Source organism: Nannospalax galili, unplaced genomic scaffold (genome assembly GCF_000622305.1).
Source record: "Nannospalax galili isolate Female #2095 unplaced genomic scaffold, S.galili_v1.0 scaffold95, whole genome shotgun sequence".
Taxonomy (NCBI): domain Eukaryota; kingdom Metazoa; phylum Chordata; class Mammalia; order Rodentia; family Spalacidae; genus Nannospalax; species Nannospalax galili.
Genome location: NW_008342393.1, coordinates 9604316 through 9623441, shown reverse-complemented (window position 1 = coordinate 9623441; position 19126 = coordinate 9604316). Strand labels below are relative to the sequence as shown.

Below are 19126 nucleotides of genomic sequence, written 5' to 3'. Positions count from 1 at the left end.
AGAGAAAAAGAATACAGCTAATGGAAACCTTTATTATTCACCAAAGACCAAATTTTTAATGAAATAGGATATTTTAATACTATAAAGAATTCAGGGTGTACTTTGAAAGACTTCTGCTTTGGTTAAACATGTAACTGTGATGTTAAAAAATGTTATTATTGTGGATTCAACTAGGGGAAAAGAAGGAAAGCGCATTTGATAGTTATATCTTCTGTGCATTTATAAGCAGAAGACAACAAACAGAATTTTATAAATTAATAACTATTGCACAACACTTTGATCTAAAGCCTCAACAGGAAATTACCGGCATGTAGAATGTCTTGCACAACTGCCATCAGTACTGTACTTTTGCTTCAAAATATCACAGGCTGACAACATTCTTATCTGCCCTAAAATCCCATTGGTAAGAAGGAAAGAAATGACTAACTCAGGGCATTGCTCATCTTTTCACATCTGCTAGAAAAGCTCTGCATGTTCATAAAATTCCCCACTTCACTGGCATGTTGCAAACCACCTTTACACTTCGGTTGAAAAATGGGCACAGCAGCTTTGAGAAGTCTACAGTAAAAGGCGGCCCCACCTTGGTGATGGGGAGATGCGCACACCTGAGCAGCAGTAGCCAAGGTGGGTCTACACTTCATTTCTCTGCTGTGTGCCACAGATTACTTCTAATAAATCTGCACCTTAATTCTGAGAAACCAGCTACTCTCCTCAGTTACCCAGCAACTAGGTCTCAGTGACTGCAATGTATAAAATGGTTAGTTAGCAGCATAAGAAATAGTTTACTAATTTTTTTAAAGTGGTTTGAAACATTAAAAAAGTGACATGCATCATTTTTAAATGAGAAGATCAGATTTATTTTTATCAATACAGTTAGAATATAATTCTAGAAATATATAACTAACAACAAATAATACTGAAGCTCCTTATCAGTAAGACATGATCTAAAAGCAATCACGCTGTGGTTTTGAATGTGGCTTCAAGTACTATGCTTTGGGGACTTGGTCTCTAGAGTGGGTGAAGAGGTGGTGGACCTTTATGAGGTAGAGCCTAGTAAGAGGTCACTAAGAACAGACTTATAGTTGGAAGATCTGTTCACTTACTCCCAGGAGGGGTCCTTCCTTTGTGATGTCATCTGCTTGTAGACCTTCACCAGAGTCCAATCACTGACCCTCTCCAAGGGACTTTGAACTTTGGCTCTAGAACTGATAGCTAAATAAATTTCTTAGTAGAACTACCCTGCCTTAGGCATTTCATTATAGTAACAGATGACTCAGTGAGTAAAAGTGCTTGCTATACAAACATGCAACCTGAGTTTGGATCCCCAGCACCCATGTAAAAAGCCTAACTCCAGTGTTGAAAGGGCAGAGACAGGTGGATCCCTGGAGTGTGCTGGACAGCCAGTCTGGCCTAATCAGCAAGCTCCAGATTCAAGGGAGAGAGCTACAAGGAAGTCACCTGATGACTTTGGCTGAGCACACCCCTACGCACATATGCACACACATGCATACATAACACACAAATACACAAATCAGAAATATGTTGTACTCTGTGTAATTGTTTGATGTTAAGGTTTATTAAGCAACATTCAAGATGCTTGACTGGCCACTTTATGTGTTGAAAAGTGGGTAATGGGAAGGAAATACCATCAAGGCCCCTTCTCTTATGACACGTTACAGAATGTCACAATGAAGCTGATAATTTTGTACAATTATATACTAACTAAAAAACATACATATATTTTTAAAAATGAAAATAAAAGGAAGAAAAGAAATATGACTTCAAAAGAACATTAGCAATTCAGGGTGTGCAATAACAAAAAGGAATGAGCGTTTCTGCAACATGAAGGGGAGTGTGGTTACCAGACACAAGGGGAATACTGAGAAGGCAGTTACAGTTCTCTCCAAACCAAAACACCTGAAAATGAACCTTAAACTTTAAAAAGACACCATTTGTTATACTGGAAACAAAAAAGTGTGTAATGTAACTGGATTCATTAAGTCTGTGAAGATTAATAAAGCCTGTATCGGAATAAATATTCACAATGTGCTCAATGACATTTAAAAAGACAAATAAACGAAAAGCCAAAAGATGTTCACAGGCAGGAAGATTCATATACTTATAGAGATGCTATTCTTCCAAAAATCTATAATTCAGTAGTAAAACACGGTGGCAGAATTTATATGGATGAGTTAAGAGCCAAGATCACAGTAATATTTTAGGAAGAGCAGAAGTGTGTGAGAGGAGAGGGATGCTGGTAAAAGGCACAAATTTCAGTTAGGCAGAAGTAAGCAAGTGGTGCCTGTACCTGGGGACAACGAAAATGAACAACACAGGTCAGCAACAGTGTGCCATACACTGCAAATTGCTGAGAGCAGATTTTAAGCAAAAGTAAGTATGTGAGGTAAGGAATATGTTAATTAGCTCAGTTGAGCTATTTTATGATGCATACACATTCTGAAACACCATGTTGTATATGGTGAATATATGCATTTTGCTTTTGTCAGTTAAAATAGACCCATACATATATACATAAAATAAGTTGATAGGGTGATCATTTAAATACTTCTAAATATAATGCTACAATCTATCTGGATAACATTCTAGGTATATACAGAACAGAAACAAAGTTAACAAATGAAAGAAAAGACAAAATGCTGAGTATAAAATATGGAAGTATAAAAATTAAAGAAAAAGATTATAGGTACAAAAACTGTAACATTTAGATTCTGGATATATTTAAAAGTACATATATTTTAAGTTTTCTTTAAATGTGAAAAATAAGTATAATCATTGGAAACTAAATCAGCAACCAAAAGAATACTGGTATACCATACTATCGAATTAAGTGGAAAGTGCAAGAAAACATTCTAGAGAGGCAGACATTCAGAATTTTTTAAGATCAACAACTCAAGAGATCTACATAACCTAATAAAATAGCCTTACAGATATGTAAAATTAAAATAAACTGAGGGATTAAAATACCCTGGTAACTGACAAACGAGGACACAAACAAGTAAGGAAGCAGAAAATCTGAACAGCAAGACTAATGGCCTTGACTGACACTGGAAGAGAAACATGAGCGCAGCGCAGGTCTGCAGCACACTGCTGAAGTGTCACTGACCATATGCTGCTTATGCTGCTAACGGCTTGGTATCACTCACATTATGTCTCCTTAACTGAAGCAGAATTAAACTAAAAGCAAGTAACAAATTAGGAATTATATGACTAGAAACTATTTACAAATTAGAAAAAAAATTGAGAGGTCGAAAGAAGCAAACACATGGAAAGATGTTACTTTCCTGGTTCTCGTGATACAAGTTGTTTTTCAGGTCTATTTCTTAGATTCTTCTAGATAAGACTCCTGCTTTCTAGATCCACTGGGATTTTATACATGGTCTCTTCAATTTTCTAGATGGGAATTTGAAATTAATTACCTTTTTTCTTATTCAAAATTTTCTACTTATGGGCTGGAGGGATGATTCAGTGGTTAAGAACACTTGCCATTCTTCCAGAGGACCCAGGTTCGATTCCCAGCACCTTCATGGTGGCTAACAACTGTTTGTAACTCCAGTTCCAGGGGCTCTTACACCCTCTTCTGGCATCCATGGGGCACTGCGTGCATGAGGTACATTTACATACAGGCAGGCAAAACACTCATACATATAAAAAATATAATAAAGTAAGTTTAAAAATTTCTACTTGTTCTTTTCTGTAGTAATAGAAAAACTGAACAAGAAATAAATATCCAGACATATGGATCTTTATCTGTTCCTTTAAGGTCTGAGAATGCTCTATCTTTAAATGACCTTGGCCAACATACTTTCAAGAGGCAAGACACTTCCTACTTTCAATGTCTTATAAGGTTATTATTCAATTTTCTGTCTTTTTCTTGGATTTTTTTGTTAATATATGCATTCTAAAAAAGTTATTTTTAAGACATTTATATAAGACAAAATAGGTTTTAATTTATTATGCAGTACATATGTGAAATGAAAAGCAATTTCATCTAAAATAAAGATTAAAAGCTAATATTACGTTGGCTCAGATCATTTGAAAGAGGAAACATTTTCAAACCTTAAAGGAAAAGAAAGATTCATATGCTCTGGATATTTATTTCTTGTTCAATTTTTGTTTCTAGAGAAAAAATAAAAATAAAAAAACAAGAAGAAATCTCTGAAAAAGAAAACGAGTTAATTTCAAATTTACACCTAGAAAATTGAAGAGTCCATGTATAAAATCCCAGCTGATCTAGAAAACAAGAATCTCTTTAGAAAAAAAAATCTAAGAAATATAAATGAAAAATAACTTAAACTAGAAAGCCAGGAAAGTGGTATCATATAAATTAACCATTCAAAAATTAGTATTTCAGATTACTTAAAACTATTGATAAAAAATAAAAATTTATTACTAACAGCACCACAAAGCATACCATATTTAGTAATTACTATGACAGGAAATATTTAAGATGTATATGAAACAAGTCATAACTTTCTCTTTCTAAAATATGAACAAAGATCTGAATAAATGGAAAAATAGGTCATATTTGGTTCTTACCAAACCCATCCTCTAAATTAAATGCAATTCCAACAAAATAAATACCAGGAATTTTTATTATCACCACAAAATCATTTTAAAGATCATTAAGAAGACCAAAAATAAGAACTTACCAAAAAAGTTTTTAGCTTACTAGAGATCAATGAACACAGTACTATAAAGTTAAAGCAGACTTATAGAAGAGAGGGTCAGACTGAGAACACATCTATGTATCTAGGTAGATTTTACTATAGGTTTGTTTGCGTTTCAAGTCAATGGGAAATGCAAAGAAGGGTGGGTTGTCAAATGACAGGACAAGTGTCCACACATGAATAAATAAGAGTATGTTCACAGTTATGTGCCTTCCCAGAACATTTTTCTTTTTTAAGACATTCATATAAGAAAGAAATAGGTCTTAATTATGTAGTACTTATGTGAAATGAAAAGTAATTTCATCTAAAATAAAGATTAAAACCTAATATTTATCATATTGGTTTAATATTTATATATATATATTTAAATATATATATTATACAAAACATATATTTAAGTAGAAAGTTCTCCTTGAGTAATACGAGACAAACACAATGAAAAAGGCTGAGAGATTTGACAAGGTAAATTTCAAGGTCCTGTAGAGAAAATGATTTACAAAGTTAGTAAACTCGTAGTTGCGTCATACACAAAATATAAAAGTAGACAAAACTTTTTTGTTTGTTTTAGAAAGCCAAAGAATAGTTGCTCTGGCTTCTATAAGTCAGAGATTGTCACTAGTAATTGGAAAGGACCTGTGGTGAAGGAGAACACCTGGGGTTATAATACATCTCTTGAATATTATGCTTCATGGAATGATTCAGATTACAATATTGAACAGTGTTCACACAAGATATGGGCAGTATTCTGCACAGATATACAATGAATCTAGACAGATTAGAATGGGCACACACACATGTGAATCTGTGTTTACATTATAGTATATATCTTTCCACAGAGCAAACTGTCAATACTGGTGAGCTGAGGGATGGAAGGTAGCACAACAGGCTAAGGAAATGGGAGACACCATCAACTTTTACTTCTAATAAATGTGTTTTTGTACATTTTTTTCAAGGAATATGTACTGCTTGCTTAATTTTTTGTGTGCATGTGCTTGTGAATGTGTGCACACGTGTGCTATATGGAAGCCCAAGGCTGACATCAGGCATCTTCCTCTATTGTTCTCCTCCATCTTCTTTTTTTGAGATAAGGTCTCTCGCTGAACGGGGTGCTCACTGATTCAGCTTGATTGGCTGGCCAACAAGTCCCAGAGAGCCTCCTGTCTCTGCCTCTTCAGAGCTGGGTTCATGGGTGTTCACATCCAGCTTTTTACATGGGCACTGGCGATTTAAACTCAGGTCTTCACGCTTGTATGATATGTACCTTACCTACTAAGTCATATTCCCAGTCTCTATTTGTATAATTTTTTTAAAACTCCAGTGAAGGGGTTAGAGAGATAGCTCTGTCGGTAAAGCACTCATTGCATAAGCATAAGGACCTGAGTTCAATCTCTAGAACCGACGTAAAAAATAGTCAGGTGTGGTGGCAGTGCTTCTAATCCCAGTGGTGGGGAAAGGAGACAGGCAAATCTCTGGGACTAGCCAGCAATGTAGCCGACCTTACTCTTTTTGCTCAAGGTCAATGAGAGAGCCCTTCTCAACAAACACGGTGGGTAGCTTCTGAGGAATGACAACTGAGGTTGACCTCTGTCCCCACACACACATTACACACACAGGATAAAAACATAAGCAAACTACAGACTGAGAAAAGGGCTAACCTCCATGACCCACAGCATTCCAGACCTTATGCTCATTCAGACGGCTGCAGAGAGCAGACTCTACCTGTGAATCCAATACGCTGGAGGTCTCACGTGCTCCATTTACTTCATCCAACTGCAGGCAAAACAAGTTTCTGGCAACCTCGACAAAATCTAAAATGAACCACTTCAGTAAGTACACAACATTTGATTTAATCTAAACAAAAATTACTTTCTTTTCTGCCAAGTTGAAACTATATGCTTCAACTACTGCTCACAGAAATTATCTTAAACTGGTATTTTAACATGTAAATGTAAGGTTAAATAAGAACAGATAAAGTGGTTTTTTAAATTTTTATTTTATACATATAAATGTATTGCCTGCATGTGTGTAAGTGCACCCATGTCCTGCAGTGCCCATGAAGGTCAGAAGAAGGCATCAGATCCCCTGGTACTGGAGCTACAGATGGTTGTTAACCACCATGTGGGTACTGGGAATTGAACCCTGGTCCTCTGCAAGAGCAGTTACTGCTCTTAACCACTGAGCCACCTCTCCAGCTGCAGATAAAATGGTTTTATCTTACTTCAGTTAACTCTGTCAAAATTTTCAGTTAAGAGAACAATAGAGCAAACACATATTAAGACTTTTAATTCTCCAACTCACACTACGGGTACAACTTTTTTTTCTGAAAGCTATGACAATATTATGACTTATGGCTTTTCTAGCTGGAAGAGTCTAAGGTTTAATAATAACAAGCAGTAGCTAATGTTTATGCAACAGCTACCGTATGCCAGGCACGGTGCTTAGCAGTTTCATCCTAGCACCCTACTCACACACCATTCCTCACCCTCTTCTGAGGCAAGTCTGCCTTCTGTTCCACAGATGAAATTATGGGTAAGAAAGGCTGTCTTAAACTGACCGTTAACACTTGGTAAATGACCTGTTCAACTATGTCTCATAGGTTTTAATTGTAGCTATTATATTCTAATTTCAAAGGATCCTTATAAATCCTATTTTCTTAGTTTACAACATCCTCCCCTTATTTAATGAATGTAGTTCTTTTGCTTGTCTTTTTAAAAGATGTTAATTTTACTTTATCTAAAGTTATATTCTGGTCTTTATCACTTCTCTTTCTTCTGTTTTTTTTTTTCCTTCCTCTTTTGGATTCTACATTTCATGTTGATTTCTCCAAATGTCCCCAAATCCTTGACTGAGTTTCTCCCTAACAATGAAGGCACTAAAAGAGTGGTTGTTAAGTTCTGTGTACATAACTTGCCTTGTCAACTGGCAGGTCTCCTCTACTACAGGGCAATCAGGTGGACTTTGACATTTTTGTTCAGCTTCTTCAGATGAGTCCCAAAATCACTTGCCATGTTTATAAACATGGCCCCAAATGTCATTGAGCAATTAATGGGTATGTGCTAATTAAAGGTGTGTGCCACCACACTGGGAAAAATTAAAATTTCTATTATATACTGTTTCTTTTGTTATTACCAAAACAATGTTTATGTAATAAACAAAACATTAAAAGAAAATATGATAAACTAGTGATTTAGTTCTTTTTAAAATTTTGTTTGATGTATTTATTTCTATGTATATGAGTGTTTTGTTCTGCATGTAAGCGACCATGTGTGAGTAAGGGTCACGGCAGTTAGACGACATAGTTGGATCTCCCGGAACTAGAGTTACAGATGGTTGTTAGCTGCCATATGGGTGCTAGGAAATGAACCCTGATACTCTGGAATAGTAGCCAGTGCTCTGAACAGCTAAACCAGCACTCCATCCCCTCAGTTCTCCTTTCTGCTGACCCTGCCTCTGAGTTTTCAGAGCACTGATTAAGGAGTATGAAGTAAACATGGTTTTAGTTTTCATTCTCCCCTTGAAAGAATAAGCACTCTTAATGAAAATGCATCATAGTAACTCTCTCACAAACGAGCTATGATAATAGACATGATGAACTTAAAGTATTACCTCCAAAGGCCACTGTACCCTTTGAGTCTGCCTGCACTTGTCGTCTCAGGACTTCGTGCTGCTCCTTTGTGGGATGAATTCCTAGATAATTGAGAGCCTGGAGGAAATGGACTCATGTGAAACAATTTTTGAAATCTCCAAAGGAAAAAACTTTTCATTAGTTTTATGATGTATTTTACAAGGCAGTGGAAAACAAAATCAATATCAGGAATAGTGACTAGAATTAGATTTCCTAGCTTATACAACTTGGCAGAAAAAAGAATAATAGGAGAATTTTTACTAAAGTCAAACTTACAGTTAAGACTAAAAACCATGGATAGTATCTGGTTGCTGTCTTGTCCTGAGAAGAGAACCCAAGTGGCTAAGAATTGCATTAAATATAAATATTCTTACTATTGGCTTGTTTAGGGTCAACCTTACAAACACAGAAAACCAAAATGCTTTCTGTGGTATCCCTTCACTGCCAGGCTCTTGTCTTTGGGTAAAGCAACTTCTCTGTTCAAAATAAAAATGAAATACTCCTACATGTACTCCACTGCCCTGCCCTTGTTCTTTACCCCGGAACCCACCATCATTTTCAGCTAGATACTCTGCCATCTGCTAAAAGACATTTCCCAGCCCACCTTGTCAGTTGATGAGTCATGGGACTATGGACTAATGAATGGGAAGTGCCGGAGTACATTCCGGCCAAAGGCAGTAAGCACTCTCCCTTTCCCTCTTCTAGCTTAATAAAAAGGGGAAGAAAGGAGAGGATAAAAAATCAGCTACTTGGATCACACAGAACCTCAATAAAGATGAAAGGACAGTCTTCCTAGTTGAAAGACTAAAATGTGGCTCTCTGACACTTGGAACCTCTATACCATCCCCTGGCTATTTTCTCTCAGGCTTCTTGATGGGCAAGAGCAGTAAGTTTCCAATGGAAAACACTACTGGATTCTCTAGTTATATCTAGCAAAAGCTAATTTTTTTTTTTTTGGTCTTTTTTGAGACGGGGTCTCCCTGTAGCCCCAGCTGTCCTGGATTCACCATGGAGACCAGGCTGGCCTCGAACTCACAGAGATCTGCCTGCCTCTGCCTCCTGCATGCTCGGATTAAAGGCGTGCACCACTATGCCCGGCCGCAAAAGCTAATTTTAATGCGCAAAAGACTGACTGACTGACTGACTGACTGACTGACTGACTGCTCTATTAGTAGATTCTAGTAAGAATATATACAGTGTGAGTCACATTAAGTAAAACTGTATGGCTAATCATTCTTTATAATCTCTTCCCCTTTTATAGTAGATTCAAACATTCATTTCTTTCTCCAAATATTTACTTGGTACATACTATTTGTTCATCATAAAATGACATACAAAGATATAAGAAAAACGTCAGTCTCTATCCTCAAAGAGCTTATGGTCTCTAGGGTGAGAATAGCATATAAATTATTATAATAAGTATATTTATTTTATCAGAAGTGTTTAGAGGATGCACTATAGAAAAGCAATTGCTTAATGCATAGGCATGGAATTTGATTGGGCACAGTGAAGGGAGGGAACAGAAGGCAGAGCACCAGGAAAGATGTTTTCAAGAATTTCTTAAAGTTATTCTCGCATAATGTGCCCACCCTTTCAAATCCACAGGTATTTACATGACAGGGAACAAAGACTTAGCTTTGGCAAATACCTAAGTACTTGGCTAGCATAAAATACTTATTGATATTTACTTTAAATCTACATATTATTTAGGAAATAAAACTACATATTTAGTTGAAAACTTTCTGTTGTTCAGTAACTGCTATCTTTTATAGATGTGTGTAAATTTCTCTACTGTATATCCCCATAAGAAGTGCAGAGTAATGGGGGCATATATTGTCAACTCTGTTCCTACCGAACTGTTTTTCAACTAGCTGTACTAATTTGTGCACATCAGCACAATATAGCAATCTTATTTATTTTTGCATCTTCATTTTGTCAATATATTGGATATGAAATATGTTGTTAATTCCTCTAGTTACAAGTGAAATGAAACATGTTCTGCATGTTTATTAGCAAAACTCCTAACTCATAAATTGCTTAAAAATTGATTTAAAATTTCAGACATGGAGTTTTATGATGCATGTTTTGTTCCTGGTTGTTAATTTGGATGTGCTCATCTACTGCTGACAATCAACATTGTAGATACTACCAAATGTCCCCTAAGGAGAAAAACTGTACTCCCGACCTTGAGAACCACTGCTCCGAGGACAAACACTATTAACAGCTTGCTATGTAGTTTTCCAGATTTTTCTCTAAATACACTGCCTATATATACATTTATATAAATTATGTATTTTTGCACAAATTCAGTTTTACTGTGTTTAGTATCCTACTCTGTACATTTTGGATCTATGATATGCTTTTTATAATTGCTCTAACAGTACACTGTTGACTAAGGTTTTTTAGCACTTGATAATGATTGTTTGGATTATATACATCTCTCTAAGACATAGCAACATGGAGCTAAATAAACTGGCATATAATAAATCTAAAATGTACAGAATGAAAGTGATCGGTGAGAAAAGACAAAAGTCTTCTCCATGCAAAAACCAGGCTTGAACAGGTGGGTACTATAGTGAAGAAACATGTAATCCTATTGGTAAAACAAGATACAGAAAAGATTATAAGGCACTAAAAAGTGATGTTTAGTGCTAAAAATAAGGCAATACTTGCCTAAACCACCAGAGTTAGGAAAGTATGGGTAAAGGAGGTAGAATTGGCCAGCATTTAATAATTGAGATTTAAATTGGTGATGAGAAGGATACTAGTACTGGACTAAGCCAAGGTAGAGGGATGGGAACAAGGGTGATCTATGTTTTTTTCTAGCTATGAAATTCCATATTCTTCTAAAAATATAAAAAAAACCCAGTATCCTCAAATCTCACAGGAAGGCAGCAGAGGCTGTAGACGTTCAGCATTGTATCCAGATGTAGCACATTTTTCTTCTCAGCTCTTCAGTAACTTGATAAATTTTAAAGTCCTTTTCACCTTTACTGTCTCCTATATATAGCTCTCAAATGTGCACACTTCTGAGGATTATTTGTTAGTACCTTAGTATGCTGCTATAATCTTTTTTAATTTGGTGGGTACCTATTTCATCATTTATGACTTAATAATCTTGTATTTTATTATTTTTAAGTTTCATTTTATTTTATGTGTATGTGCTTGAGTGTACATATGTGCATCGTGTTGCAGATTCCCGCAGAGGCCAGAGGCGTGGGATCCCTTGAAACTGGAGTTAAAGGCAGTTGTGAGTTGCTTGATGTGGGTATGGGAACTGAACCCTCATTCTCTACAAGAAGCAGCAAGTGCTTCTAACCACTGAGCCATCTCTCCATCCCCACTCCTTCACTTAGAAGAAAAGAACAATGGTGCATTACTTCATGTCACTTACTGATATTATATAAGAAGTCTACTAAACTTTGTCGTGATTTAGTCCACGATTCCACGGTTAGAGACTGTAGATATACTGTGTCCGTTTTTGTGTAGGTGCACATAGTGTATGGGCATATATGTGTGCATGGATGCCACAGGGCAGCACCGGCTGTTGTTCTTCAGTCACACTCTTCTTGCTTATTGAGGCTGGGTCTCTCATTGGTCTGGAGTTCATCAAGTAGGCTAGGCTGGCTGCGGGAGCGCCGCAGGGATCTGCCTGGCTCTGCCTCCCAAGCTCTGGGTTCCAAGTACATGCAACCACACCTGGCTTATGTGGGCTCTAGGGCTCGAACTCATGTCCTCCTCCTTGTAGGACAAGCACTTTACTCACTGAACTTGACCTTAGCTGAACAGAAAGTGGTTTAATTTGCTTGTCATTTTAGTAACCAAAGGTTTTATTTGTATTTTGTATTAGTGAACCACTGTGAACTTCCAAATTTAAACATTAAATAATTGAAAATCCAAACTGTTATTCATTTAATTTAATAAGCCACTTCAAGAAACAACTAGCTCCAGAAATTTTTTTCTCTCCAAGAGTAAGACAGTTCTTTCTTGTTGTTTTGGAAAAGAAAAATGAAAATTTAAATTTACCATTTCTAGTTTTTCTGCCTTAAGGCGAACAGAGGGATTTAGGGAAATCTTCCTTCCTTGTGGTCCAGAATTATCATCAGTCCAGGCAGAAGCAATATCTAAGCGACAACAGGGGGCATATTAATTGAAAATTTAACCGCAATAGAACTTTTCATTTGACAGGATGTATTCTGGGCTCCTGCTGTTCAAAAATAATTCTGGTTAATCAGTTGGCAGGTTTTACTTTTGTTTTCAAGGATTTTTTTTTCTGTAAGTCTAAAATGTATCATATAAGCCAGCTCTACTTGAGCTCTAAGTGACATAATATGCAGACTAGTCAATTATGCATTATGAAGTCTCCCAGAAGTAAAACCCTAACCAACACACATGTACCCGACCTCTGTGATCACCACTACTATGCACTACTAGTTGTAAGACAAAGGCTCTTTTTCCAAACAAGTGAAATCAAATTAGAGTCCCAACGATTAGGGTGTTTCTTACTGGTAAAATGTAATCCTGCTGCATGACTTGTGGAAGTACTCTAGAAAGCTCGGAAGTGCAGCTCATTACATTTGTAGTCAGAAGGAAGATGAAGACACACTACTTTCTGAGCTAAAATCCTGTCACCCTTTACAGAAGCTTCTATTTCTAGTAGCAAAAATGGACTTTGAAGAGTTAAGGAAAATCACCCCTCAGCATTTCCCTTTGCCTTTCCAGTACAGCCTACAGATGCAGATATGCTGCTGTCCTCCCTGCAGGAACCTGAAGCCAGGTGCCACTGGAGGCCTGACCTTTGGAAGCTATTTGTTTTAATATGCCGAAGTTTTAAAAACAAATTTCTACAATTTTTGTCAATCCTTCCTATCTAAGTTGTCACTGTTCTAAATACACGTTTAAATGGTATTTTACTAGTTCTACATAGAAACAAGAGGAAGAGAAAAACTTTTTAAAATGTCACATCTTTATGCAGTGTTTTAATTTTTTTTAATTTCTCAGAGCATCTGTCTCTAAGTACAAAATGATTTGCATTCTCTTTCTTAAGAACATAAGAAGCACATATGAAAATAAATAGTCTTCCTCTAAACCTTTAACACATCCTCAACATTCTATGCAAAATCTTTAATATAGCTTATAGGTGTTAAGATTATAAAAAAAAATTGTCACTGACTTTTAGCTCCAAATGGAATTAAACCCTAAGAAGGATTGATTTTAGTGTGACAGAATCTTTACAATTCTGATTAAAAACAAGAAAGTCTCCTTTATCATGAGGGCATCTACTTGTCAGCCATGAGATTTAAAAATACTAAACATTTATTTTATCTTAAGAGCAATTCTAGAGCAAACCTTCAATGTGGCAGAAAAGATTACCATGGGTTGAGAAGGGACGAAAGACCAAACATAGGTAAGACAACTTTAAACCAGTTACGGCTTCAGCCCAAGACTAACTGGGCTTGAATCACTCAATTCATGTGTGAATGGGGGTACACGAGGCAGCCACACACCAAGGCACACATTTCCACTGTTCCTACAGCTAAACATCAAAATCTGCTATGGCCAACAGGACAAATCACAGAAGACGAGCTCTCATTTTTATTTTTTTTTTTACTTATAAGCAAACAGTGAAGTAACTGCATATATAAGCTGGTGAATCTTCACAACAACCGCAATCACATAGATAGTACTAGTCTCATTTCCAAACCAGGGCCTGAAGAGGTAAAGAACCTGGCCCAGGGTGGCATGGCTAAGGCATGTTCATCTTAGGGTTCTAACTTAGTGACTCCACAAGCCAGTGGTGTTATGTGTCAATATTTTTTATCATAAGCTTTCTCATGTGCTGAGGAAGAAGAATAAAACTGACACCTGGCAGAAACAATAAAGGCAAAAAAAATCAATAAAGTCATAGAAAACGGCTACAAAATCTTAAAAAGTGTATTAGCACATGTTAACAGATTTAATGTAAAACTATCCCAACCCTCAATTTAATGGTATGTAGTCATTGTGTAATATCTTTCCTTTCAGTCTACTTTATCTAAATATTTTTGTGTTAACTGCTTAAAAGGTTTATGCATAAAGTCAGCACACATCGAAAATTGAGAAGTTGCAGCCAAAAATTCCTTCATAGACCAGTGTCCTCCATTGCCAGTGCCTTTCTATTTCTATCTCAGACTCTGTCTGCTCCTCTCTGGGGGAAGAAGACTTTATCAAATCAACTTCCTCTTGGATCCTCTATTTCCATTCCTCGTTTTAGAATAAGAAAGAAAATGTTTTATATTAGTATGATCAATTGTATAAGATTATATCCACGAACCCCTGAAATGTGTATTTCCCCATCAGCACTGTTTGAGTTTTAAAAGACTTAGTGTGAAAGAATTCAGTTTTGTCCTGCTGTCAAAGTGGCAATAGTATTTTTTATTCCCTGAGCATACTCAGTTTCCTTTCAGCCCACTCATAAACTTGCATGTTATTCAACTTATGGCCCCAGTAAATAATTCTGAATTCTGAGATTAATTATATAATGGGTAGATGATTTTTAAAAATCTTCATGTATCATGCTCATCTTAAAAATTCTAGGGGCTGGAGAGATGGCTCAGCGGATAAAAGTACTAGCTACTCTTGTAGAGGATCCAGGTTCAGTTTCCAGCACCCACATGGCACCTAACAACTGTCCATAACTCCAGTTCCAGGGGATCTGAAAAACTCTTCTGATTTCTGCAGGCATTTCACGACATGGGTGCACTTACACAGATGCAGGCAATACACTCAAACACATAAAATTAAAAAAATAAAATAAAATATTTAAAAAATTTTAGCCAAAATTATACTTTTGAATAATTGTAAGATAGAAATAGAGTACTTTACTATTTTATTTTTGTTGAAGTTAGCATTAAAACTTGCTTATATTTTTAAGATAAATACTGTAATGATTTGAATGTGAGATGGTTCAGCAGTTAAGAGCATGGGCTGCTCTTGCAAAGGACCCAGGTTCAGTTCCCAGCACCCACATGGTGGCCAAAACACTCATACATAAAATAAAAATAAATAAATTTGGGGCTGGAGAGATGGCTCAGTGGTTACAAGGATTGGCTGCTTTTTTAAAGGACCCAGGTTTAAATCCCAGCACCCACATGGCAGCTAACAAACATCTGTAACTCTAGTTCCAGGGGATCTGACACTCTCTTCTGACTCCATAAGCACTGCACAACATGGGTACACTTACATATATGCAAACTTAACACTCATACACATAAAATAAAATAATAAATAAATAAAAATTTAAGAGACTAGACATTTATTACACAAAGGGAATACTATGCACTATCTCTGAGAACTAATACAGCTCAGTAATTAAAAGGTATATAATTTTGGCTAAACATTAGCACTAACTCACGTAGACATATCTCCCAGCAGAGAAAAGAGCTGTTGAATGTAGCATAAATTTGTACTGTCTGACGGTGGCTTGCTTTTCTTTTTTGGGGCCTAGGACTGAACCCAGGGCCTAGTGCTTGCTAAGCATATGGTGTATCATTGAGCTGTACCTCTAGCCCATGTCTAACAGCTACTTAATTTTAAGTATTTCTCTTCATTTGCAAATCTCATCTAGATAATGCTAGCAAAAATTAATATACAGGAGTAGCACTTTGCCTCATAATTTAGCAATATACAGTTTAACCTTTAACTTATATTAAATATAGTTTTTAATTGTTTTCTTTAACTTTTGCATCTAATTTCAGTGAAGGGATTATTTATCTTGATATCTGAGTCAAAAAGCACTATATAGCTTGATAAAAATCCTTTTCCTATGGATAGTTTAGATGGTTATTTTGTTTTAAAAATTAGTAAGTAATTTCAGGGTATTTGAAAATCAATTAATATTGAACTCAGTACTGCTGTCCTTTTACATTATATCCATATGATTTCCTTCAAAAACCAAAACATTTTTCTCAAGGTTTGCTCCTTCTACAATGTTCTTTCAAAGGTGGTGTACTGCTTCATCAGTATTTCATCAAAAGGACAAAACAGCTTACCTTGGTCACAGAAGGGCTTTGTTTGTTACATGGTTTCAACAATTCATTAACTATTACAGCTTCACAGACATTTCTGATAATGCATTTCTTAAAATTTCAACCCTTTGTTCACAGAAATTTCCAACAAAAGCCATAATGTAACAGGCTACTGAACAACACACTCATTTTGCTCTATTATTCATTGAAGGAAGAAAGGCATAATGTAGCCTTCTTTAAAGTCTATTAAGTCATATTGTGAACTCGTCACTGAAAAAATTGAAAAAAAAAATAACAGGAATTAGATGTGCATTTACCTGAATTAGACAGATCTGTAGAGCTGTTGTCCAAAGAAGTAACTGGAGCATGTTCTGTTTTCTTGTATCCAGGTTTCGTCTGTGAACAAAAATGAGGAACATGCAATGTCGTTTCCTAAAGTAGGTCAAAGACAGACTAGATGCTCACATTAACATAAATAGAATGGTTAAAGAGATTAAAGCAGTATTCCAAAAATTATGAGACTTCTAAAATCTGGTATCGTCATCTTTAAAGGAAGCATCTCAGAGTAGAAAGTGAGGACTGCTTTCTGCCAGGCCAGGACAGCAGGGCACGAGGCCATGCACCTTGCCTTTTAAAAAGACAAAGAATAAGGGCTGGTAAAAATCTTGGTCTCTCTGATGACATGTGTCTGAAACTAACCTTACCCTTTAGGAACTTATGCTACTGGGTGAAAGCCTAACTAGCAAACTTAAACAATCTATATGGTATAATTGTGATTCATTAGGACAGTGTAGCAACTTGAAATAAATTACATTAATTTTGATTTTAAATTCCCCATGTTGTAGAAATGTAAGAAGCTGAACTATTTATAGCACATATGTGAGGGAGCACTATCCATACGGATGATCTGGATTAGCCTCTGTATAGGAAGGAGACTAAGAATGACCACAGAAACGCACACAGATACACACAGACACACAACACACACAACACACAAAGACACACATATACCATACACACACACACATAACACACACAGAGACACACACACACCGACACACATAGACACACGTACAGACACAGATACAGACACAGACACACACATACACACACATACAGAAAGAAAAAGTGCCTAGCTTCCATCAGGTAGAGAGCAGAACTGTTCATCAAAAACATATTAAATGGCCTGGAGAGATGGCTCAGCAGCTAAGAACACAGGCTGCTCTTCAACTCCCAGCACTAACAGGGCGGCTAAGAACTATCTGTAACTCTAGTTCATCTAACCTCCGCGGGCATTGCACGACACAGGTGCACTTGCATACATGCAGGCAATACACTCATACACATAAAATAAAAATAATAAATAAAATATTTAAAAGATATCAAACAACTAAATGTGGTATTATAGTTTAAGTGGTATCCAATTTCTTTATGGTACCATCTGGTAATGCTGATGTTTTCTGATTATTATTTTAGAGAAAGGATTCATTAGCTTAAAAAAATATGTTTACTGGCAAAACATCATAAAACTCTAAAATAGAAGAAAAAAAAACCTTTCAAGGGAATACTAGCTTACTAACAAACACCATTATGAAATTACAATTCTATATTGATTTAATGAACATAAATATATATAGGGGATTTACGGACTGAATATATGGACAGAAATTTCAAGATTACCTGATTTGTTTTCAAAGAAGGTAAAATGGCACCCTGCATCTTGGGAGTGGATGTGGTCTTTGGAGCTAGTACTTCAGGGGGAGGGGAAAGAAGAGTAAATGCCGAGTCCTGAGGTCCATATTCTCCTGAAGCTTGTGATGGGGATGGACAGCAAACATTTCTGGAATGACCATCATCAGCTTTTTGTCTTATAAATGCTATCTCCCATGGGGATTCTGACCTTCAATAAAAGAGAAATCATTTTGTGGATATGGAATAGTACAATTGAATTCTAAGTGTTTCAAGTAATACTAAACAGACTTCTTTACAATATCTTAGATTACTATTTTAAAATATATATGCTAAATGACTCATTCTATCTTATGGAGAGAATTGTTACCTCTGCTTGGCTCTAGTGATTATATTTTTTGCTTCTTCAAATGATACACCAATCATAGATTCTTTGTTTACTGAGACAAGTTGATCTCCTGGCTTCAAGCGTCCATCCTATAAACAAAATCCCAAAAAATAAAATGAGAAAAACTAACAAGTTTAAAAATATTGATACAATTAAAGCAATTAAGTTTCTTGTAGAGAATATCAGACAGAATAAAAAAGAACAACTTAGAGAATCCCAAGAGCAAAATGTTTTGATTAATGCCTGGTTTAGTACTATATATAAGAAAAATTGCATGGTTTACACATTCCATGAGTAAATTTGCATGCTAAAGAATCCTGCCTACTTTAGCAGCTAGGCCTGCACACCAGGAAACATTTGTTTCCAAAGCTCAGCTCTATGGGACGTTTAAAATTCGACTCTGATAAAGCAAGCCAAATACTCACTGGATATTGGATATTCGAGAATACAAGATTCATTCACCTGGTTTCTGAGCATTGTTACCTCTTTCCTGCTATCAAACTACTTAATGGAGACATGAGGAATGAATAGACGATAAGATAGAGAGGATAGAATGATTGGCTGATATAAACACAAGATTTTTAAAAAACATAGGGAATTTAATTCTACTCATTTCAAGCATCTTTGTATTACTTTTCTGCTGCTGTGAAAATCACCATGGCCAAGGCAGCTTACAGAAGGAAGAATTTATCAGGCTTACAGTTCCAAAGTGATAAGAGTTCATCATGGT

At 36.0% G+C, this 19126-nt stretch overlaps 1 protein-coding gene across 4 annotated transcripts in view; it reads right to left on the bottom strand.

Moving 5' to 3' along the window:
• The window catches only part of Stxbp4 (syntaxin binding protein 4), a 177926-nt gene that overhangs the window by 127171 nt on the left and 31629 nt on the right, over positions 1–19126 (bottom strand). For all 4 annotated transcript variants that reach the window (XM_029566127.1, XM_008838424.3, XM_029566128.1 and 1 more), the window contains 6 exons: positions 18379–18485; positions 18000–18219; positions 16637–16715; positions 12340–12437; positions 8295–8391; positions 6408–6496 (listed from right to left, as the gene is read on the bottom strand). In XM_029566127.1, coding sequence (XP_029421987.1) covers positions 6408–6496; positions 8295–8391; positions 12340–12437; positions 16637–16715; positions 18000–18219; positions 18379–18485 — 690 coding nt within the window. The remainder of the gene's footprint in view (positions 1–6407; positions 6497–8294; positions 8392–12339; positions 12438–16636; positions 16716–17999; positions 18220–18378; positions 18486–19126) is intronic.